Source organism: Sander vitreus, chromosome 5 (genome assembly GCF_031162955.1).
Source record: "Sander vitreus isolate 19-12246 chromosome 5, sanVit1, whole genome shotgun sequence".
Taxonomy (NCBI): Eukaryota; Metazoa; Chordata; class Actinopteri; order Perciformes; family Percidae; genus Sander; species Sander vitreus.
The window spans coordinates 24287404-24312341 of record NC_135859.1 but is presented as its reverse complement, the minus strand read 5'-3'; the positions used below and the strand labels follow the sequence as shown (position 1 = coordinate 24312341).

Here is a 24938-nt window from a genome sequence, read left to right as displayed (position 1 = left end):
ATAGTGTGAACACATTGGGAATTGATAGGGCGGGGTATGTGAGTTTATATGACAGGGCTGTGGGGGGAACCTCAGACCAGAAGGGTTGGAAAGCACTGATCTACAGTATTTTATATTATTGACCGACCGGTATATTACAGACATGCCTTAATAGTTGTGTTAATCACAATACCGTTGTTTGAATTACATATCTCCGTGTGTGACTAACGTCATCCTTCCCAAGCAATCTAACATTAGCCCAGCATGGATAAAGTCCAGCTATGCATCCAACATATTCATCCGAACACAACTAAAATGTCACAATCCAGCCACTTGTAAGAAGTTTGTAATACTGGTTACATAGCTAGTTATCGTGTTTTATTAACCTTAATTCTGTTTGCCAAGGCTATATTTTATTGGCTTGCAAAGTAGCTATCCCTTGCTAACGCTAACGTTAGCTAGTTAATTTATGTCAAAAAGCAGTAGCTAACTAATGTTACTGCAAGATATGGTTTCATTGTAAGACAGTGTAAACACATGACAACACTTGACGAGTCTTACAACACCTCTCTGGTCTCTAGTGAAATCATATCTTGGCAGTAGTTAGCTAACGTTTCTGCTTTTTGAGATAAAGTAGCGTTAGCAACGGATAGCTCCTTCACAAGCTAATATAGCAACATAATTCAGGTTAATAAAATATGGTAATGTAATATTTAAGATTTAGATTTAGATATAACATTTAGATTTAACATTTAACATTTAGATTATATATATATATATATATATATATATATATATATATATATATATATATATATAATTTCTGTCTTAAATGTGAGGAAAGTGAGCTAAATGTTGAAAATGTATCAGCTAAAAGATTGTAACCGAACTTTTACATTCGGCACCCCATAGTGTAGGCTACAGATTGTCATCAAAAAAATAAAGAATAATGAATGAAGGCTGTGCTTAAAAGAAAACTAGAGGAAAGCCGGGACGATTGAAACGCGGGACGAATGAAACATTCCAGTTTTCTCTGAGTGCATTGATGACAGACAGACTTCCTTTGGTCAAAACATAAAGCATGTTCCTTCTATCAGCCAAATATCTTCCTGTTATTTCCTTTTATCACGGAGTTAAAAGCGATAAACAAGTTTTGATGGTCGAAAGTAAACTTCATTAGCGGTTATATTTTTTCGATTATTAATGAGTGTTTTTCATTTAAAGGTTCGACTACATGCTTATTCAGTAGACCATTTAGTGTTCTCCACAATCCCAGACTTTCATATTGCATGCTTACATGGAAAGCAAAACAGGCTATACATATGTCTATGACCAGGCTGTAACTGCATGTATTTTAAGTAAATGCACAAATATCTGTGTTTATAAAATATTTTATGGAGGTGAGACATGGAAAATCAGTTTTAGAAAGATATATATAAATATATTTGGGCCCACCAGGTAGGGGGTCGAGTTTTCCCATGTTATCCTATGGGGACTGACGGGCTGTGGGTCGTTAAGGGCACTTATTTGGATGTGCAGTGGCCTAACCCACGTAAAAACCTAGTGAAACGACATTTTCCACAATAGAAACATGATATAAATGGGAAAACGTACTGTTCTAGCTATACAAATGGCACTTTTGCTGTAATAATTCGTGAACGGTTTTGTTCAAAGCTGAAAATGTAACTGTATTTGACAAATGACAGGTGTAGGTTGCTAGTGACACAATATTATCTTTCAGTGCGATACGATCGCTTTGTAAATTACGTTTAATTAAAAAGTGCGGCTCTCCCCTACGTTGTTATGCTGAGGTCTCGCTGCAGCCGACAGTTAAAACATGTATTTTATTTTATTGTACGTTTGAGGAAAAGTTAATATTATCCGTCTCAATTTGAAAATTATTTAAAAGTGCAAGATCCTCCACTGATTGACTCTAGCATTACATACTTTAAACAAAATGTATCTTGTATCCAGTCGGAACTATGACCATACCGGCGTGTTTGTTTCCTCCGGAGCAAATATCCCGTTGAATCGTCTGAGGATCTTGTGACGTGGTGATTGGTCACTTAACTGTATATTGAAAACTACTTAGCTAGCTAGTTAGCGGTAACTACATTGTGATTAAGCCGCTGGACGTCTGCTATATACATTAACGAGTTTTAGTTTTTCTGGAATAAAAAGTTTATTAGGTTGTTTTGACGGGAATAAAACAATTTCCTGCTGATTTGTCTGGTAAGTAAGCTGAGGCCTCACGAAGACCAGATAGCATCTGTAGCTAGCTAGCAGTATGCTTGATTTGATTTCAGAAATGTAACATAGCTTTGCAGGTTTTAAATGGCATTTACATAAATACTAGCATTTGATAAGTTTGTACTACTTAATTTCAGTTAACCAATGGCCTGTAGAAAAAAGATTTACTCAAGCGGAGCATGACTAATACAACAATAGTTGGTTAGCTTGGTAGCTAATAATAAGGCGGCTAGCACTTGTCAGCTGTGCTAACGTTACTCAAGTTTATTTAGCTGCGTTATTGTTAGCAGAGAAGCTAGCGGGCTGAGCTCGATAAGAACTATTGCTCTCATGTGATTCTGATTGTGTCATCCTTCAAATTAGATCCTCAGGGCTGTGGGATCGTATCTGCTGTGACTGACTGACCAGAACTCACACGGCGGCAGCATGAAGCTCTACAGCCTCAGTATCCACCATAAAGGAGCGACCAAAGCCAACCTCCTTAAATCGGCCTATGACCTCTCATCCTTCAGCTTCTTTCAGCGATCCAGGTGGGTCGACTCGATATAACCAGTATCTGACTGAGTAAAAAAAAAAAATGTTATGTGTTGTTTTTAATTTTCTATGTGTAGATCGCAGAGGGTGTGCAATTAGTAACATTGTGATCTGTCTTAAGTTAGTTGGTTTGGTTTTGTAGGATATGTTATAGTTGATCACAAGCCACAATACAGTCTTGGTGACAAAATAAATCTTTGTTTCTGGTACAGCACAATGACATCTTCAGTATAATGATGTCACCCCATGTTTTGCAGGGGCGTGTTTACATTAGATGGTCACTGCACCAAACACAACATGATATTTTGACATTAAAATGATTGACAGTGTTTAGTCTAAATAATGTTGCCTGACCATACTGTGCTTCCACCAGTGACTATTATTGTTTTGGTTTTTTTAGTGTTCAGGAGTTCATGACCTTCACCAGTGCCTTGATTGTTGAACGGACATCACAAGGAAGTCGTGCCTCTGTCAAAGAACAAGGTAAAAATGAGCAGGTTCAGCCCAATCTAATAATTTAATTTAAAATTGTCATAACTGTTTCAGTGTCGATCAACACTTATCTAGTTCTCACTAGGTCTGGTGCCACCCAGCCTATATGACAGTACCAACTTTGTGTTTGGTGTGAAGCAGATGCATAACATTTACAATACAAGGGGCATGCTGGTGGCCGAGTGGTTAAGATGTACAGCGTATTACAAGTCATACTCATCAAAATAATAAAAATGTGCACCAACACGTTTCATAAAGCCTATGGTCAGCACAATGTACGATGACTGATATGCAAACATCATGCATTGTGGCTGTGCTGTTCCAAACATTTGTTTGAAAAGCTATCACTTTTAAAATCGCTTTTTTTAACAAAGTGACATGTGGCAACTTGCTTTGGGTTAACCCGTACCATAAGACCAGGAACTGCCATTTTTTTTTTAATCACAGTTCTGTTTTGATCATACCATACATGGTTTCTCTTTCTTTTAGAGTACCTGTGCCACGTGTATGTACGAAATGACAACCTGAGCGCTGTAGTCATTGCAGACACTGAATACCCACAGAGAGTCTGTTTCACATTGCTAGACAAGGTGGGTGCAAAAACATGTAAAAAATGACACACATTTATTGCACTTTGCTGTCAACGTCAATACTGAGATTGCTGTCTGGTTGTTTTTAGGTATTAGAGGAGTTCTCCAGGCAAGTGGACAGTATAGACTGGCCCTCTGGTAATCCTGAAACCATAAACTACAAAGCCCTGGACATTCACCTTTCTAAATACCAGGTCAGTTTGTTATCTGTTTATCAGAATGTGTCATAAAAATATGTTTGGGGGACACATAGCAGGGGGTCTGGTTGTCCTCCCCCAGGACATTTTGATTAAACACTTCATTTCCTGCATTCTAATTCATCTTTATGCACCAAGTTATGTTGGAAATGTCTTTTATGTATGTGAAGAAAAACACAAAATTCAGGAGACAGGTGACATGATGACATGACAAAATTATTTGTTTGGCCTTTATTGCCTTTTATTGATAGGACAGATTAAGACAGGAAAGTGGGAGAGAGATTGGCAATGACATGCAGCAAAGGGCCGCAGGTCAGAAGTGAACCCGCGGCCGCTGCGACAAGGACTGAGCCTCTGTACATGGGGCCGCACACTCAACCAGGTGAGCTTACCTGGCACCCTGACTACGAGGAGTTTTTAACCGGTTATGAAACCATCTCAGTTTGATACTGATGCCACTATATCCGGCGGCAGTGCAGCCTCCCTCGGACAGACCCACATCCGGCTTCGCTGCCACCTTGGACCTGCAGTTGGAGCTCCGGCGGGGGGCTGAGAGCTCTGCGTCCGACAGCGGTGGCTCCTCCCCTGGCCAGGAGCAGAGCTTCACCTCGCTGCGTCACCGGGGTCCGGTACAGCCTGACTCTGGACGGTAAAACTGATGTCCCGTTAGCGCTAGCTTCACAGCGGAGCGTTCAGATCCAGTCAAAAACAATGCAGTTTAGCTAGCTTATCAGCACCAGCTGCGTGTGAAAAACATATCGGCTGTGGATGAGAAGGGAGTTGACTGCTGGAAGTCAAAGACGTTTTTGACGCTGGAGATTTTCCTTTGCCGCTGGCTAAAACCTCTGGGTCGTGCCAAAAATTCCTCCATGCAAGAAAAACCCTGTGATAGCCTATGAGTATGACTAGACTATGATTGTGTACTGAGAACAATATCGGATTCCCTTGGGTGCCTTAATAGTTGCCAAATTTCTTATGTCATTTTACACTGTTTGCTAGATAGTATTGAAACCTATAGATGGATGCATGGATATGAAATTTGGCTGATTAAAGGGCTTTTTTTCTTTCTTTTTTTCTTCTTTATGAAATGTTGCTAAATGATTACCATGCAATAGCAGTGTACGTGACACCTTGTTGTTTTTTTGGTTTGTTTTTCCAGAACCCCAGGGAAGCAGATGCAATGACCAAAGTGCAGGCAGAGCTGGATGAGACAAAGATCATTTTGGTAAGATAACTCCCTAAGCTGAGACTCAATACAAGGACTTTCCTTGCCCGATTGCCTCAAATATAAGTGAGTGATGTGAAAATATGTCCAAGAGTATGTAAAGTCCATAAAGGCCCTGAACACCCACACAGGTGTTTATAGTCAATGTGGCTGATTGGACCTTTTTCAGGACTGTGTGGGTGTGGTTAGACTGAGCGATTGACATCTTCCTGAGTCCACTGTTACCGTGCGTTCATGGACATCGGAAAAACGTTTTTCCGAGTGAAAATGTCATCATTCACGTCCCTTCCTGTGGGAATCGGAGGTGGAAAACTCTGGCCAGATTTCGCTAACCGAGTTTCCCAGTTGGTGACGCGTTGTTGACAACTGACGTTTGATGTAGGCGAATTTGGTTCACTGAACATATTTCAATGACAAACTTATTTATTGTGGACAAACGCCTCTGCTGAGAAACATACACAGACATAATATGTTTCAAATTAGTCATAAATAGGTCTATGTATATAAAATAAAAAAAACACTATCCGTGTCCTTTCCCGTTTGCAAACGCCTGACGATGTGCTGTTTGTATGCTCGCATAAGAAAACGGCAGCAAATTATTGTGGCCTCTTATGTTTTCACACACCTGATGCTCTAGGCTACGGCCAACAGTTGGTGGCAGTCATGCAACAAGTTGTTATGCCAAACGCCAATATAACAGAAGAAGAAGAACACGCATCCCGACCATCCTAACCATGTGAACGCTGGTAGTCGGAAAAACGACGTAATCACGGGGGCGGTCCCTGTTATTCCGAGGTGGCATGAACGCGCCATCAGTGTTGTTGCACCTGTAAGGGCGGGACAAATGACACCTTTGTCGTCCTTATTGGTAAAAGAATTTGTGACCTAATAAGTTCCCATCAAAGCTCCGGCCCACCTTCAACCTGAAAAGATCAGCCAGAATAACTGAAAACGCCTGTGTGGGTGTTCAGCGGCTTTAAGGAGGTGTAGGAACCCTGTCCATCGCTCTTATTGACCAAATTGTATGGAAATATGTTGCTATTCCAGAGCGTTTGTCGAGTCAAAATCTTTACACTGCACAATATTTCATGAACAAATATTGTTTCTGTAGCACAACACCATGGAAAGTCTGTTGGAGAGAGGAGAGAAACTGGATGATCTTGTGGCAAAGTCAGAGCACCTGGGAAACCAGTCCAAAGCCTTCTACAAGACTGTGAGTACTCGCCTTGTTAACACCGGACTGAAAGTCTATAATGGCCATTCACTGTTTAAATGCCTGACTGTGCGCATGACATGTGTGTTCATGTCAACTCTGCAGGCACGAAAACAGAACTCATGCTGTGAAATCATGTGATGCCGCTGCCTTGTCCTCGTGGACACGCCTCTCTCTGCCTTTCTGCTTTTCCTACAACTCCCATCACGCACCAGCCACCAGCTCTCAACACAAAGGACAGAACAGACGCTGTCTAATCCGGGATGGCGTGCCGGGATGAGAGCACAGAGGGTGGAAGGTGGTGGCCAGTCTTAAGTGTGACCTGTCCGGATTGTGACTGATGGGGGCTGAAGGAGTGATGGGGTTTGGTCGGGGGAAGAAGTAACATTTGATTTATTTTTAACCTTTCAAAGGGTAAACATCTGTGTGGTGTTTCAATACCAGCTGCAAACATAATAGTGTGACGTTGTGTATCGGTGATGTGTTGTTGAAACGTCTTCAAACCATTTAATGTTATTCAGATTGAATCAGATCTTGATAGTTTGATTTCAGCTCTTAACATTCTCAAAAGAGTATTAACCACAATGATGCTTCTGCTTCAAGGCAACTCTGACAATCTCACAGTCTTATCTTGTGATTTCAGCGTTTCGGTTCAATTCTTCAAAACCCAAACTGTTTTTCTTGCAGGTGTAACCTTTGTTGCCCACTAGGTGGCCCTGTTTATTTACTTTATTGCTCCAATGAGCCTCAGCATTGAGGCAAATGTAAAAACTCTGTGAGCCAAGACTGCAAGTGGCTTCTTGGGCGCGTGATTTAAAAATCTCACCAAATTTTACAATTATTTTGAAACGTCTTTGCTAGACTGGTTACATGACTTATTTGATTTTTTTTCTTTTTCTTCTCTGTCTTATAGTGTTAAATGAAACCTTAAACATTCCCACTTTTGGTGAGTGTGTTGTTGAGTGATCTTAAAGCTGATGAGAAGTGGGAGAATAGATGTGAAATGTAGAGAGATGTTTCTTCATAGACGCAGCCTTATTGCAGTGTGGCTAACATGTAACCCCCTGTCCTGTTTAGAGATGACGTCGTCTTATATGAAGGACAGGACTTGTAAGCTATTCTCTTTTACTTTATGTATTGTAGCCATGTTTTTCACTCTGGTAGCCAACATACGTGACACTTAAGCAGGTTTTTAGAGTCCAAAAGCTCACACAGACCTCTGCAGTCAGGGGCTCATCTGTACCTCTCATCATTTATTGTGACTGAGGTGATTCTGTGAAACCTCAGGCGCTGTTGCAATTCTGGCTTCTTTTTGCGCTAGTCAAGTTTCTCCTAAAATGTGTTTAACGTTTGAAAAGAGGACAGACCTAAATTGAGTGATCTCACATCCCACTCTTATTTTAAGACACTCCACGGCTGTCTTTATTTATTTTTAACTGTCAGCACGGTTTGCTTTGTATGCAGACATGTCTTTCACCAAGAACGGTTGATCAGTTTAAGATAAAGAGATGCCTTTGGTTGTGTATTTTAGAGGTTTCTCTGCTCTCTTTTCGCTGTATGAGTGTATGATTTGCTCATTTACAACATATGCAGGCTGCATTAATGTTGAGTGCCTGTGTTGGAGGACGTGTGTGTGTGTGATTCAAATTGCTCTTTCTGCTTTTACAGTGTAAACTTTTGTGCAATATCTCTGCAGACTGTTGGTGTATGTCTCTCTTTATAATGGAGAGAATAAATGGAAATATTTCTCAAAGGACCGTAAATTGACCTTTTGTATAATACTACTCTTATGACTAATTCCCATGCGAAGTGTGTCAAGGGTTGTTTCTGAGATTATTTTAATTTCTTCTTTTCAAAATTTCCAAGTCATGTGCTAAATTTGAAAATGGGTGTGTGAAACAGGCTGCGTTAAAAACATTCTGATCCAGATGTGGTCTTCAAACTTAGAACAAAGACTTCAGATAATAAACTGTTCTCTTCTGTCTGTATTAACATTTTGTTTTCGGAACGCTGATTGTTTACGGAACATGAAATCTTGCTTAGATAAACACAAACGATTGATTCTGGTGTTCTAGTGGTATTTTAGGACATCCTGGAAGTATCTTTCGAGGTGGCGTTGAGATGTCTCAGGAAATCCTGTAAAACAATGTGAAGTAAACTTGTCATGTGCAGTGTCTGAAAATCAACAGTCCTATCTCTAATATCCATATCTGAAATCAGCAAACTGGGGCTGTGGGGTGCGGATGCACCCTTTTAAGTGTAGTGGGAAATGTCATTTCTTGATAGGAACGGAATCCATAAAATACCCCAAAGTGTACTTAGGTAATACAATTAGTAAATTATCCAAATAAGAATTGGCTACCATGGAGGCCTATTCAACAAATGTAAACAAAAAGCATTAATTTTCAAAAATCGATTTTACCCTCTGGAATAGGCCTATACATTGAGTACACGCCTGAAAGACTGATCTTAAAATATATAATTTAAACAACTAAATTAACATTTTACTATTACGTTTTTCGATGGGAGGAAGGGTAATAGCCCACAACATGGCCCGGAGTTCTTGTTTATGCTAATTATGAAGTACGAGTTCAAAACAGGCACTTGAATGCAGCACGAGAGGCGCACCGCCTCAGCGCACATCTCAGGTGAGAAGAAAACAAAACAAACTGAAGAAGTCTGGCCGCACAACCTCAAAAATGTGGACGGAGGTGAAAAACAAGAGCAAGACTATCATCGGCAACGGGAACAGCTCGAAGGTAAGAAGCTAAACGGGGAAACGCACTGTTTTGTCTCTTTCTGAAGAGAGCAATGTTCCAAAACAAGTCTGTTGATCCAAAAGTTAGCCTCTCTCGTTCTACTTTACGACGGTTAAAATCTGCCATAACTGATTTAGTCTACTTATGTACACGCCATCAGTGAGTAGTGTTTTAGCAATGCTCGACTGGAAGCTGTTTTACACCCAGTTTCAGGAAGTGTCTTGACCCAAATGTTTTGGAAATATGTGGGGGTTTCTTATAGTTACTTATCTTGCACGTTTTCTTATCTTTGCTGTGGCGTTGCGCGACGCGGTCTGATTTCTCCACATTGTTGGACTTCCTGCAGCAAGTTTCAGATCCAGCCTGCACCTCACTTGTAATTGTATTAAGTGACTTATTTTTAACGTGCACAAGACAAGTATCCGAGCTGGAGTGGCTGTGTGTCCTATGCTCCACATTTTTGTGCGTGCAACCGATGTTTTGTTGCATTTTCAGATGGGTGACCTAGATCTGACACGACAGCTTTCACACACTGTTCAACAGAGAAACGGTGAGCTTTTTCTCTCTTTTTTTTTTTTTTTCTTTAATTTTTTTATTATTATAGTGAAAACCTGAACTACTTGTATGTCCACTCCCACAACCTAAATCAGATTTAAAGTGTCAGATAAATGGGGAAATCCACTAAAGTAATATGTCCACTTACTAGATGATTTGCAACCAATACTATTTATAATTCAGAGCAACACATGATAAATAGCAAAGAGGCTGAGTAGTCTCCGTCCAAAATGAAGGTGCAGTGATCACAAACATGCAATTGATTCAATTTGGCAAGGGGAACATTTTCAAACATATTATATGAAACACTGTAGTTGCTGCAGACAAAACCACTAACTGCAACTGAGGAAATGGGTGTTGATGAATGTTTTACATACATTCAAATTAGTTTACCAGAGAGGGGAGGAAAAAGGGGATAGTTTTGTTTAAAATTTAAATACCATATGGTCTCATTAATGAATCAGTTATGTAGGCAACTGTATCACACACACACATTTTAATATTAGCATTGTCAAGTATTTATTTTTTACCCGTGAAGGTTCAACTGCAGCTGCCACTCATCCTGCTCTCACAGAGGACTCTTTAACCAGCAGCAGTGGAATCATCCCTGGTGAGCCCCACTTTGACTAAAATCTTTGCAGGCCCTGTAAGATCTGTTTCAGGGAAAAACCATCTGTGTGTAAGATGTACCACCCTAAGTCAACAGCTAACAACAAATATTTTCTACTCAGAGGGCCAAGACCCACAAATAAAGGGAAATGAAGTTGCAACAACAGTCAGCGAGCTTTTTAATAAAAAAAAAAAAAAAAAAACTTTTATATGGTAGTTCTTTTTGGAATATCACTGCAAAACAACGGACGTCTTGTCATTCATCAAATTGCTGGGTTTTATTTTTTTAATTTTTATTATTTTCCAAAAATACCTACTGCTGAGACTGGTGGTTTTTGTCATACACATTGAAAAATATAACGCTCACATAACAGTGTCAGTTCACCAGACTAGAAACTTGTAAAGGGCAGTGAAATTCCTCGGGTCTCAGTTATATTACGAATGCGGGATGACAGTCTGCAGAGCTCTGAAAGATGACATTTACAAGCCTCTCACAGGAAGGAAGAAATTCCAAAATCCCCGAAAAGATATTCCAGTAGTTCTCTTGATATATGATACGTATGACGTGCAGCATGGTGGCCCAATGGTTAGCACTGTGGCCTCATAGCAAGAAGGTACTGGGTTTGAACCCTGGTCATCCTGGGCCTTTCTGTGTGGAGTTTGCATGTTCTCCCCGTGTCTGCGTGGGTTTTCTTCGGGTGCTCCGGTTTTCCCCACCACTAAAAATATGTTCCCCTCCCTCTTTACCAAGCAGATGTGTGGTGAGCGTCTGGCATCGTAAGGCTGCCGTGCATCACCCAGGTGGGTGCTACACATTGGTGGTGTTAGAGAGTAGTCCTTGATAAGAGTGTCTATGATAAAGCGCAATGTAAATTATTATTATTTTATGTGAAGATGGATAGGAAAATGAGGAGCACACACTTGCATATGAGCAGACACAGTCATAAAACAGTTTTTGTTTATGTGGAGGAAGAGGTTTATTCAGGTTAATAGGATGAGTACTCCCTACAGAAGATAGGGCAGTGGTGGCCTAGAGGTTAAGAAGCGAGCTTGGGACCGGGAGGTCGTCGGTTCTGACAGGAAAAAAATCTTGGTGGGGAAAGTGAAAGAGCAGCGTTTGTCCCACCACTACAACATTACCACCGCTAAGGTGCCCTTGAGCAAGGCCCTTAACCCCAACTGCTCCAGTCGAGCTGCTCAGTGGCCAGCCGATCAGACTGGTTGTACTGGGCAGCTTCCAGGTATGAATGTGTAACTGTGTGAATGTGACAGGTCGTCATTGCAAATGAGAATTTGTTCTCAATCGACTTACCTGGATATAGATATATATGGATATAGAGGTTTTAATAAAAAAAAAAAAAAAGGGATGCAACTGACTTGATTAATCTGTTTTTGTGATTAATAGATTAGTTGTTTTTCCATAAAATGGTGAAAAATGTTGATCAGTGTGAAGAAACTAGAAAATAATTCACGTTTAGGAAGCTGGAATCAGAATTTTGTTTTTCTTTTTTTTTTAAATGAATTGATTATCAAAATAGTTGCTGATTCATTTAGTAGTTGACAACTAATTGATTCATCTTTGCAGCTCTAGATGCAACAGTGGATTGTGCTATACTGAACTTGGTGCATGCGTGTGTCCTCATGTATTGGCACATGTAGTTGTGCTTTAACATACATGTGTGTATATTTTTGTGCTTTTAGGTGCAATTGCAGCGACAGTGTTCATTGCCTTTTTACTTGCTCTCTACGCTGTCCTCTGGAAGTGCATGGTGTCGCCACCACAACGGTAAAGGACAAACGCAAGCCCCAACTTGACTTTGCTGGAGCTTCAATTTCATTTTGTTGACACAGCGATCTTGCAAACAGCCATTCATTCAGCTGCCTTTTAGCGTCACATGTCTGAACTTTGTATCCTAGCTCATTAAAGAGAGACAAATCACCTCACTGCACTTTTCCACTTCATTTTGAATTGTGTTACTGTTTTTCTTGTAGTTGCCATGTGAACAAACTCTTGTTTCCCTTTCAGAAAGCGCAGCAAGGTGAGGATGAGAGTAAAACAGAGGACGTCTGTGTGAAGAATGGCTTCCAGGTTGAGAATGTCTTGCACCTGTTCAGCAGGTCATTTTGGATCTCAATGGTGTGCACTAAAGACTTTGCTCCCAGTCAGAGAAAAGCACCCGAGAAACAATATGCCACTGAAGAACATCCTCCTAATAGATCCAAAGATCAAACCACAAAAAAACGGATTTAACTGAGTGGATGTGTCACCTGTTTCAGCTCTACTGCCTGCTTGTGCTCCTGTTGACTCAAAGCTCCATGTTGAGGTATAGCACTTGTTTGGCAGGTCGGATCATGCTGCTTTTTTCTGTGAACTCTGCACTACTGAGGGACGACACAGCACCAATAAGCTGTGTGTCTGAGAGATAGATCTTTGTGTGCATGTTTTATACCTGCACCAAATTGACAGTTGTATTTTAAGCATGTCCTCTCTTCTGGCATTGTATTTCTTTATATATTTTATTTTACAGTACATAATGGCATCAGTTGGTTCCATTTACGTCAAATTTCTGTCCCCGCTTTTTAAAGATTTTTAGGGGAAATTCCTAAAGCTGCCAGGGTGTTCAGGACAATCAGCCAATCACCTCTGCTCCGAGTATTTGGACAGTATTTGCTGTGGAAATCCAAAATGGATTTTATTTTCTATTTGTCCTCTGTTGTCTTCTTTGAAATTCATGGATGTTGTAACTACTGTATGACTTTTGACTCTAAAATAACCTGTGACTTTTTAAGTGGAATGTGAAAATGAATAAATGCTAAGATCTATGACTGAGTCACAATTAGGTCAAACTTCAAATCAGACTTAATCCCTTGTTCTTCCTTTAGTTTCATGGTGTATTTCTTATTTACCTTAAGCATGGACTGAGGAAAGACATGCGTCTTTCACCCGTGCCAGATGGACACAGCCTGAATAAATGGACACAGTCAGAAATTACTGGGTGGCCTGTTTTAACATGTAGAGAGAGTTTACGTGTAAGAGTCCAGTAAGTTTTGATATTTGAGTCAGACGCTCATCACAGTAAAAACAGACTTCTTACCCACTAGTCACTGATGGGCAGCTGCAGAAACAAATACTGACCAATAACTCTTTCCTCTTATTTTTCTTTCTTCCTTCTATCTTCTTTTAGCTATTACATCAATATGGTATACTACCTCCTACCGGATCATTCAATACAGTGTTTGATAATCAATAATACATTTTGATAATGCCATACAAGTAATATAAAACAAAGTTAAAAAAAGATGCAGGTGTTTTTAGATGTTCAGCTGTCCGTGCTATCAGTTTCATCCAGATAACATGTCTAGTTGCTTCACACTTCACTTCCTCTTCTGATATTGTATACACTTTCACTTTGGACTGTATTGCTGCAGAAGCTATTTCAAATCAGGAGAGACTTCGTTGCAGATATGCAAAGATTTATTGTACATATGCATAATATGAAATGTACAGAGTCTTTGGGGATTAGGCTCCGTCGTTATAAAATCATTTTTTTTAAAGGGGTAGAGAAGCCAAGACATATTCCCCCAATGGAGTCTAGACACACGTGTGATGGTGACTGGAGGTGAATGGGGAGGAGGGTTGCACGCTTTGCCTGAAATGACAGCTGACAGCAGCAGAGAGAAAAACAGATTTAAAGCAGGGATGTCATGCTGTGATTGGATCATGAATTTCGTGGCCAATTCTGGTTGGTTTACTGAAAAGTAAACGCCTCTAAACAGCTGAATAGTTTTAGTAAGAGAGAGCGGTGATTGAAGTTATTAGAAGTCTTCCTGAAAGAATTTGCGCTGAGCTTCATAAGTAGTTTAAGTTAAGTTTTGTATTAGGTCTAAAATACTCTCCAGATTGTCTGTCTGATGTGTGTTTTGCATATACAGTAGTATGTTAAAGTGTGGCATAAATACAAAAGCTTCACGTATTTACATTAGAAAGCTGCAGATTCACATTATGTCTAATAAACAAAGCATCTATTTACAGAAATTTAACTATTGAAAACATATGACAGATGTTTTGGGCCTGGTCTTTGACTTTATAAAGTCTCACTGACGATATAACCATATATAACACAACTTGATTCCTGAAGACTTTCAGAAGATTCCAAACTTGATTTGATGTCAGTTAACATGACTTGTTGTGCCTCAGACAAATCCTCCTCATTGGTGTGCAAATAAGTCTTGTTTGAGATGCATGTTTGTTTGACTGACTGTGGACAGTATTCTGTTTGGAGTGGCACACAGGAGAGTGACAAGGCTGAAGGAAAGGGCTGGGAACCAGGAGAGGGCAGTGTGTTCATGGGTTCAGCATCTCTCAGTGCCGTTGTTTCATCCAGAAGAGGTCTGGTATTCAGGATCTCAATGTCACAGCAGCTGCACTCCTCCACCTTCTGAGACTGCAGCCGCTCACCTATCTGTACGAACATTCAGAGGGGATTATAATGATGTAAGGCACATAACCACACATGATTTCAGATAATAAAAGCAGAGGGCCTAATGTGCACGGAATGGTGTGTGTGCATATTTGAATTAATCTGCAAAACACTAAGCAGGAAATTCAGTTATTGGATGTAATTTGCTTATGAAGTGAAATAAGACAATTATTGATTAAAACGCAAGTAATGTGGGTCACCTGAATCCCTTTGAACAAGTGTTAAATCTATTATAAACTCAAAACAAACAATGAATCCCTTTTTGAAACCACTGGAGGGAGGACCTGATCAAATTCAGTTTGTTAAAATAGTTTATTATTTACATGCTCTCCAAAAAGAATAAAACATATTTACGTATTAAACACGTTATGGTTAGCACATAGCAGTTGTTTCCTCTCTATGATTTGACTATTTTGGTTTGTCCATACCTCATGCAGGAAGCTGTCAAACTCAGGAGTTTTGATGTTCATACCAGCAGGATAAGTAAAGATCTCCTTCAGCACACTCTTCAGTCTGGAAGAGAAACAGAACAACAAAGAAGATGGACGAGAGAGGAGCCCCAGGTCACCTTCTGCAGGAATGAATGTTTAAGTAAAGTGCTCATATTATGCTTTTTGGCTTTTTCCCTTTCCTTTATTGTGTTATATATCTTTTTTGTGCATGTTGTAGGTTTACAAAGTGAAAAAGCCCAAAGTCCACCCCAAAGGGCCTTACCATCTCCAACAGAAAACACTGTTCACAAACTGCTCCAAACAGCTCTATTGTAGTCCAGCCTTTACTTCCGTGACGAACGTGCGTCACTTTGTAACACACGTTATAATGCTCGCCTAGCTGCTAGCATGGCACGCCCTCATACTCTGCAATGGCTAGTTAGTACAGTAGTCCTTACCTAGCTACTGCGCATGTACGACTCCCAACAAAGATGGAACAGAAGTGAGATGCCTCACTTTGTAGCTAAAACAGAGAGCTCAACACACAGGGTGAAAAGAGGAGCTGCAGCAATGTGCAGTACAACAAAAATATGGTGTTTTTTGACAATTAAACCATGTAAACCTATCCTGGTACAACCTCTAAATACAATTGAGCATAATATGAGCACTTTAAAGATAAAGTTGCTCACATTTTTCTTTGAGGCCACAGTAGAATGATGCAGCCCAGCAGTAACAAGATGGGAGTCAGTATCTTGGCCAGGTGAGCAGAGTCTACCAGAACAGAAGGTGAGGAGTTTACACAATCAACCAGTAAAATCCAAGTCTGTGTACTGGAATCTGACAACTTTTAAAGAAAGAGAAAAAAACAAAAAAGTAAAATAAATAAATGATGTTGTATCTCTATGATTGCACGGGATGTTATGGAGCTCACAGTTGGTTCTGGTCCTGATAGTGATGTTGGTTGGTTGTCCAGGCCCCTCCTTAGTGAGAGCGCTCACAGAGAAAGCATACTCTTGGTTCTGCTCCAGACCCTCTATGGTCACAGACTTCCTCCGAGGGTCTGCCACCGACACGTTAAACAGATCTAGATTCACACAAGATTATCAAAGACTCGTTTCTGTTTTTGTGTGTGTTGTTTTACAGTCATATTTTGCACATTTTCATCAAGAATTATTAACAGCGGAAGCTTTCATCTGCACCTACTTGCAGCATGACCTAGCAGCGTACCAGATCCTACTGTCTGTGTTGTAACCAGGTAACCAGTGATAAATGCAGAATGAGCCGGATCGTCCTCATCGTAACTCCACTCCAGCGTCACAGATGAGCTAGTACTCTGAAAAGGTTCAACCAGACTCGGGGACTGTACAGATTCTATGGAAAAGGGGGTTTTGAGGACGGAAGTAGTGTTAAAGCAACAGAATTTAGACAATAATGCAACTTCCAAATCATATTAAGCTACAGAGACTTTTTATCTGTCAGAATCTGCTGCAAAAGCTTCGGTTTGATCGCACTTTAATTTGCACACCTTCTTGTCCCTTCTTCCACCTCTCTGCATATCTGGTAAGATGGTGTTTGTGTAAAGATGATATCTGGAGACTGTCCTCATTAGAGTCTCTGATCAAAATATCCGGTGTCAAAACTAGCTGTTACACCTTATTTAATATTTCATTTTCAACCATGTGCTCCAGACCTCATCTCTTCTGCAGTATGTCTTACCGTCCTCTGGAACATACCTGAAACCCCTCTACTCAACCAGCAAAACACCTGATTAACCTCTTGAAGAAATACTGTTGACAGATCCACACAAATACAAGAACACAGCCACACACATTTCCAGTACAAATGATTAATCAGTAATACCACTCACTGAGCTCTTGTGAGTATCCAGTCTGTACCTCAAGTAGTCGGTGTCCATTTTCTGTGCATCCGTAGATTTTAAATGTATACCTACAACCTGCTTTGAAATTTCCTGCAAAATAAAAGTGTATGACATTCAATGCCAACATAGGAAAAACTTAAAGGGTGCATTTACACTAAAGGAAAACAACAAAACAGAAACTTACTAGCAGGAAGGAACAATGTGTTGTTTCCCTCTGGCACCTTCAGCCATTGCAGAGTGCAAGGCACTGTGTTTCCCAGGATGCACCACTCCACTGTATAGCCACAGATGGCAGAGTCCTGCTCCACCCAGGACAGATTAAAACCAGCAGCTGTGCTGCTGCTCAACCGCTTCTTTACTGGGAGGATTTCTGGACAGAGACACAAATTTCAGACTGTGATGTTGCAACCCAAAGGGCAGGGGCGGACTGGGACAAAAATTCAGCCCTGGTACTGTAGCCACAGCAGCCCACATCACCACGCCCATGCAGCCCCACCCACGGACACGTGCATTACCTAATTACATTTGTGTACAGATGGTGAAATAATATAGGCAGTACCTTATGTAACAGATTTTTAAACATTTAATGTAACTGGCAAACAATGCTTACTACTTTTTAAAGAGCACACGTTTATAACAAATTTACACACACTGCCTGTTTATGCCGTTTGTATGCTGTTGCTGTTATTCTGTACAGTATGTTCTTTGTTGTCACTGTCTGTCTGTTCGATTGTCTGTGTATCTCTCCGTTGACACTGTACATATTGTCTGTCTGGTTCTCCATCTTTTCATCTGTTTTTAACTCTCTAACTCTGCAATTTAAATGTTTTCATGGCTGTCTGTGATTATACTTTAGGGCTTTTCCTTGCTCCGAATTGGCCTTTTGGAAATTTTGAGGATAAAAGACTTCCATTCCTGCATTCTGATACATTTTTAGGCACCAATTTATGGTAAAAACGTCTATATTTATGGCAAGGAAATCACAAAATTCTGGTGGCAGGTAACAATTCAAAATACAAAATATAATAGAATATTATTATATTCAGTAGTCCAGTAAGGGGGCTTTCACATCTGGGACATGGGCCGTACAACAACACTTGACCCCAAAGTCCAGTTGTTTAAAATAGCATGAACAGGGCTTTATGGTCACTTTTTTTCCCCCCCCCCAAGGAGCACGTTTTGCTCCCAAGTTGAAAAATGTAGGATTGACTTACATAGGCACAATCATGTTAGTGTAATGTTTTCTACATTCTATTGATCAAAAATGATCAGTGATGTTGAATATAGCCTACAGTGTAACGGACCATCACAGTTCATGCATAGGCCTACATGTGAACCGCGGATTAATTGCAGAGGTTAACCTACATAGTGTAAAACTAAACACTACGTGAATGGGGCACAGCAGAAAGACGGAGCAGAACGACGCTGCTGGTTCAGGGTTGTCATGTGTACTCCTAAAGGCCTACACTTCGCATCAGGCGTTAAAACCAACTGTACCAAAACATAGAATTAGACTACTATTTAACGCGACAACGAGACGTTGTTAACCGGTAATGAAACTGTCTCAATTTAATACGGATACCGTCAGACGGCCGCGCGGACAGACCGCAGTCGGAGCTCCGGCGAAGCTCTGCGCCCGTCAGCAGCGGCTTCTCGCTGCGCAGCCGGTCCCCCAGAGCAGCATGATCACCGGGAGAGTCCGGTACAGCCTGAACCCTGTAAACGGAGATTCCGTTTGAAGGTGACGTGCTAGATTTTGACTGAACGTCCCAGTTTGAGTACCTCTTGATGGGTCGGTTGGCCCATCTCGGGACCAGGCCGACCGTTGCCGACTTGCCAAATGCTTAATATTTATTATTATTATTATTATTATTATTATTATTATTAATATAATTATTATTAATATGACCATAGTGAAATAGTGGAGGCGATAAAAACCCGTCCTATGCGCTGTCGGCCTATAAAGACAATGTATTTGTATATTTCAAAAAAAAAATCTGACCGCTCTGGCATTTGCCAGAATTGCCAGGTATTAGTGAGGGTAAATTCAAAAAACAATATTAAACTAAAAATCTACTTTGGGACACTTGTAGACTCGGACTGAAAACCACCAACACTGAACTAAGAGAATCTCAGCTGATTCCACATGCGTTGCTTACCTCCATCGTCCCCCTGTGGGATGGTGATGTGAGCAGGGATGGTGGAGCCGGTGTGGAGAACAGCCTGGACACTGAAGTCATACTGTCCCAGATCGATGGAGACCTCTGCCTGGGTTTGTCCACTGTCCTTCCACTCGGTCCAGTTTTGGCCTTCCTGCGACCACTGAACTACGTAGCCTTGGATGTTCACTGTGACTGCTGACCCAGGAACATGCTGGGAACAAAGGTGGTCATGGAAGTTGGTAAAAGTTCATGCTGTCGTGACATATATGCCCTAAACCAGACAAAGAGTTTGTGTGCTATTACGCCAGTATTTGTGCCAAAAAAATAAAATAATAGACGAGCATAGAGTCTTACTGGAGTCCACAATAGAGTAACTTGACGACTCATCGGGTCGGACAGCTGCTTTATTCTCCTCCATACATCCATGGTCACCAACGGATCTGAGGAGATCACATGAACATTATGTGTTCAATACCAGTATACTACTTGTATGTCCTAAGACTATAGTACTACCAGTAGTTAATAACCTGACCTTGGCTCAACTGTTTATTGTCTGATTAAAACAAAGTGTATATAAAGAAGAAAAAAAAGAATTGGCTGAGGAAAATTAACTTTCCTTGTGGTTGTGTGAGCAAAGTTGGATATCATGCAACCAGGATGTCAGGGTTCATAAATGTTCAGGTTCATTTATTGCCTGATTTAGTCCTAGCCTGAAATAGGATGACATTTTAATTTTAACTTGGTCTGAGCATGGTCTTGACTCAAACTTAATTGAACTCGGACTTGACCACACCCTTGTATACACCACACTTTCCAGGTAATACACCCTTTTTGTACTCACAGGTTATGAAGGATATGGGCTGTGTCCAATCTCCCCAGAGCCTGCCATTGGCAGAGCAGCGTACCCTGGTAGAGTAGTGCGTGTTGGGAAGCAGATGTTCCAGTTTGACTTGGCAGAGACCACTCGCATTACTGCAACTCAGCTGTTACAAATACACAGACGGAAGGTAAAAAAAAGAAAAAAAAGAAAATGCATTTTCAACTTTCAATTTTGCAGTGTGAATATTTTAGTTAAACCGGATTAAAGTCACCTCAGTGGTGCTGTCTGAGTCTGTAGTGACTTGACAGTGGAGGTTCAGTTGGGTCAAGTTTCCCGGGACGATCCAGGAAACAGTGGTGTGTGTCGACCCAGGGCTCACTCTGTTCACCTCCACAACAGGAAACACTAACGGTAACACACACACACACACACACACACACACACACACACACACACACACACACACATACATACAATTCACAGGTGATATGATCAAAGTTCATCTCAAGGTGGTTGTGCAGTGAACATTGAAACAACACGACGAAACCAGCACTAATTTCACTACATTGTTGAGGGCATATACTGTATATTCCATATTCAGTTTATATGTTTGAGTCACTTCTGACCTCTGTCAGAGATGTTGAAGCTATAGCTCTCTGTCTCCTCTCCCAGCTGGTCCTTCACCACCAAACTGATGTTGTACTCTTCCAACTGCGGGACGGCCGGGAAAGTACAAGATGACGGCTCGCAGTTGATGGGAGCCTGGTCGGAGTTCCTGTGTTTTCAACAGCAAAGAAGGGAATGGGAAGAGACTTATGAGACATCCACCAGAACTGTTTGTTTTGGGATTGGTTAAAGAACAACCAACCTTTTCTGGAGTGTTGTCAAGCAGATGGTATGGTATATGTTTGTAGTCTTGTTTTAAGGGCAGCTCCAAATGAATTAAACATCCATTTTATACTTGAAATCTCATCGTTTACCTTTATTAAATATATCAACATGCTGTATCAAAGAAATCTCCTTTGGGCCTGTCTGCACAGTGTGTCCCACCATGATGCTGAGAAGCTCTGTCCTATATATAGTGTTGCCTTTTCATCTGTTTACAGAACGAGCAACAGTCTAATTATGATTTATTTCCTATTTAACTTCATAGCAGAGCAACATAGAAATGTGGTAAACATTTGAGTTCATACACATGTGAAAGAGGGAGGTGGAAAAAAATTTTTGGTAATGTGTGCACTTACTCTATGTGGACAGTGTGTGTTTGCTTGTTGCGATCGAACGTGTCTCGTTTTCTGCCTGATTCCCAGGTGCAAATGACAGTTGTCATGTCTGAGGTCACACAGCTGAGGTTTCTGGGCTTCTGGGGAGGAACTACAGCAGCCACACAGTCATACATATATGTAAATGTTCTTTGGAAAAATAACGTTGAAGAAATGTCAAGAATGTAAATAAAAAAAATAATAATACAAACTTACAACTGATGTAGTTCCAGGCATGAGCGATCTTGCCTGTTGCATTATTGCAAGAGAGTGAAAGACGTTTAATGTATGCTGTTGGGATGGTCAGGTTATCTACAGCGATAGCCTTGACTCCGGCTCCAATGCTGATAAGAGGGTAGTTGTTGTTGTTGAAGATCATGCTAGTAATATTGACTCCTCTTGGGGGAACACAGCAGAACATGGCACTGGTGTGCTCTTTCATCAGCCGCTGGAGGGGGAAGATCTTGGTCTTAACCTTCTCCCGGGCTCCTACCGGTCACAGAGCAGAGTTCTAGCACAGTCTCATGAGCATCTAGCACAGCAGTGTGTACAAGCAGGGGTGATGTTTCTATAATCCCTGGTAGGGACTCTCATCACCCCCCCAGTGAAAAACCTTATATATCATTAAAGCAAAAGCAGAAAATTACACTACTGTATCACCTCCACAAAATATAAACAACAAAAAAGTAACCAATCCAAGTTTATTGTGAAAAGGCTTTGAGTAGTAGTGCATTGAAACAGACATTTGCAATAACTGCAACAGTTGAGAAACACTGATATAAAGATTGGTGAAACGGAAGAGACAGAAACTATTGCTTATTTAATGTCATGATTTTATCAGTGGAACCGTGCACACAAGAAACTTTTATGTTAGCTTTACTCATGTACAATTCAAAACCATAGCATCATCTCACCATGGTTGGTTATCCAGTCGCTCCAGGGACTCGGGACAGACTGATTATAGAAATATCGTATTCTGACTGAGTGATCGACGCATTCCAGAGGCACATCAGAGGTCCATGTCCATGTGTATTCACCTGAATCCACAGAGATTAAACTCAGATTTCTCTAGAATAACAAAAACAGGGAAACATTGTACATTAATTGCACACGAACTTGTGTTTATGCATAATATCACAACAGTAAATGCTCTTACATGTAGGATAATACCAGGATGCAACTATAGAGAGCCTAAACAACACAAAACCCAGACCACAAATCCTTCAGTACTCACATTGTAAATGACGTTATAGTTTTCAGTGCGGCTGATCTGGATCTCATAAATGTCGCCCAGGAAGCTGCTGTGGTTAACCCGCCAGCTCACCAAGAGGCTTTGCTTGTCACTGATAGCCTGCAAATGAATGGTGCTCGGACATGGCGGCTGCCAAACTGGCACACAGGACATGACACAGTTACAGGACATATTTGAGGAGTTTTAATATTTAAATAAACCAAACTCACCAGTGTCCTCGCAGCATCCACTGTAATCCTCAGAAAATATTAGATAGAACCTAACCAGGTTAATCAAGGATATTCTGAAACTTATCATCTTGTTAATACAGAAAAATCAGAGTGACATGCTGGCCATTCACTGCACGTACTAACTGCAAATCCCATGAGTCAATGGTTAAATACATCCTGCCTACACATACTGTAAGAGTCATGATGTAACATCGGAAGCCATGGGAGGTGTGTAAATGTCAAACTGATGTTGCTTTGTTGTGTTTTATGGAAGGAAAAATCTAAATACACTAAACACACAGATGTTTGCCAATAGTTTTATAGTCAGCACAATATTAATATGGCACAACACAATTCTGATTACAGAGATTACAAGAGAACACATATCAAACAAAAATATTATTAATGTGGACAGTAAATGAAGCAATTTACACACAATAAATTATCAGAAAAGGAGATGAACAGAAAACATACAGGAATTCTTTGCAGAAATCACTTACAGTATCAGATAGCAAGATATTTGGCACTTGAGTGAGAAAAATAACAATTGGAATATAAGTTCCTCTTTCAACATAGTGTGCATAGGTAGCCTTTCCATAAAACTATACATATATTTAATATTTATACAATAATGTCAGTGACCTTTATTGTCTTTTAGATCAAGATCCCCTATAAATATTATTAAAAGATAACATGGAGAAATCCATACATAGTTTGGGGAAGGGCTCAATTGGCTTGTCAAATATTTCCATTTTAAGTGCTAAGGGGAAAATAACATAAATATTTTGTCCTGATATCCTGGTACTTTAGGTCCCAGTATTTGGGGTACAAATGAACTTCAAACTTCAAGCCATCAAACAAGTGCAACCATGGTAGAAGTAAAAACTTGGGCTACCAGTATCGAAGCTGATTTACAAAGAATTTGTTTGCAAAAAGGCACAATGGCTTCATGATGCAGGAAGAGAATGATGAATGGCCACCAGACACACTGATAAAGGCACATATATCTGTGTATACTTCCTCCGTGCAACTATTCTCTTATTTGATTAATCAGGTTTTTCAAAATGAAAAAAAACACACACATATACACAAACACATATAAGAAACAGATATATTATTTTGGGTCCAGTTATATGTCGGGCAGCTTGCATTGTTCGTTTCTCTGTAAAGGTTCTCAGAGATAAACAATGTTCTCCTCGCTTCCCTCCTCCCCGTTCTGTCCTTCAAGAGAGAGGTAGGCCTGCGGGGGAAGGAGGGGTGTAAGAGAGAGAGACGAGGAGTAGACATCCTCATTCTCATAAAGTCTGTGACCTGTGACCTCTGACCTCCAGGGACCTAGGGATCGCCTGTCCAACGGCGGGCTGAAGTCTGCTAGAAGAACAACAGAAATGCTTAAGAAGAAGATCATGTTTTGCAGGGAGATACGTTTTTTTCGCTGAAACTAACCTACAGCTAGTCTATATCGATGACGGTTCATTTACGGAATAGTTTCGGTGACGCCGGACACTCAGCTGGATGTCCCTCAATTTCCGCTTTCTTTGAGTTAACTTTAATCTCTGGCGCATCGAGCAACATTAACCGGAACCTCAGAGCAACGTTACAGGCTGAAAATAACAAGTTTTAAGGAAAATTTGGATCGTGATTTGTGCAACAAGGCAGGCCTGCTTGGTTCGTTCGGGGAATGATTGTAAAGATTTACAAAGAATATGTTTACAGCATTTACTATCTAACTGGGACGTTTAGGGACCAATTGGCGGGGATTTGCTTTGGACAAAAAACACACGGCAAATTACGTTTAACCATGTGTTCAGCTAATTTAAAATAGCTCACGTTACTGTATTGTGTGAACAGTTAACTTAATTTAGTATTGTATAAGGCGCTTTCTTTTGCAGGGTGCAAATGTTCCACCAAATCGAGTTCCTTTCCGAGAACATTTTGCAGAGTCACCATCGCTGCATCTGGAGCTTAGCGCCGCCCAAGACGATTGTGATTGGTTTAAAGAAATGCTAACAACCCCTGACCGTTTATTCTACTATACA

At 40.6% G+C, this 24938-nt stretch overlaps 4 protein-coding genes across 11 annotated transcripts in view; 2 read left to right on the top strand and 2 right to left on the bottom strand.

Annotated features, from left to right (window-relative positions):
* The first annotated feature begins 1994 nt into the window (after nt 1-1994).
* Nucleotides 1995-8542, top strand: ykt6 (YKT6 v-SNARE homolog (S. cerevisiae)). Its single transcript, XM_078251171.1, has 8 exons — nt 1995-2211; nt 2593-2759; nt 3164-3246; nt 3745-3845; nt 3935-4039; nt 5202-5267; nt 6379-6480; nt 6586-8542. Exons 2-8 carry the CDS (start codon nt 2656-2658, stop codon nt 6619-6621), a joined length of 597 nt encoding a protein of 198 aa, XP_078107297.1. The 5' UTR covers nt 1995-2211; nt 2593-2655; the 3' UTR covers nt 6622-8542.
* Nucleotides 8543-9081: 539 nt separating this feature from the next.
* LOC144518461 (uncharacterized) lies at nt 9082-13226 on the top strand. The gene is made up of 5 exons (XM_078251172.1): nt 9082-9239; nt 9735-9789; nt 10333-10404; nt 12105-12189; nt 12430-13226. Exons 1-5 carry the CDS (start codon nt 9180-9182, stop codon nt 12476-12478), a joined length of 321 nt encoding a protein of 106 aa, XP_078107298.1. The 5' UTR covers nt 9082-9179; the 3' UTR covers nt 12479-13226.
* osmr (oncostatin M receptor) lies at nt 13175-23041 on the bottom strand. Of its 4 annotated transcripts, none has more exons than XM_078251167.1 (17): nt 22900-23041; nt 22673-22827; nt 22353-22506; nt 21655-21927; nt 21421-21550; nt 20803-20951; nt 20448-20581; nt 20198-20339; nt 19711-19796; nt 19354-19567; nt 17379-17564; nt 17183-17284; nt 16519-16686; nt 16247-16399; nt 16005-16086; nt 15313-15397; nt 13175-14866 (listed from the first exon to the last, which is right to left on the bottom strand). In XM_078251167.1, the coding sequence occupies exons 1-17, from the start codon at nt 22985-22987 to the stop codon at nt 14489-14491; spliced, it is 2679 nt and encodes an 892-aa protein (XP_078107293.1). In that variant the 5' UTR covers nt 22988-23041; the 3' UTR covers nt 13175-14488. The 4 variants fall into 4 exon arrangements, with proteins under 4 accessions (XP_078107293.1, XP_078107294.1, XP_078107295.1 ...); XM_078251168.1 differs by having other exon boundaries at nt 16543-16686; XM_078251169.1 differs by lacking the exon at nt 22900-23041 and having other exon boundaries at nt 22353-22475; nt 22673-22750.
* Nucleotides 23042-23208: 167 nt separating this feature from the next.
* The window catches only part of LOC144518457 (rho guanine nucleotide exchange factor 28-like), a 41754-nt gene continuing 40024 nt past the window's right edge, over nt 23209-24938 (bottom strand). For all 5 annotated transcript variants that reach the window (XM_078251164.1, XM_078251162.1, XM_078251163.1 and 2 more), the window contains one exon: nt 23209-24270. In XM_078251164.1, coding sequence (XP_078107290.1) covers nt 24074-24270 — 197 coding nt within the window. In that variant the 3' untranslated portion in view covers nt 23209-24073. The remainder of the gene's footprint in view (nt 24271-24938) is intronic.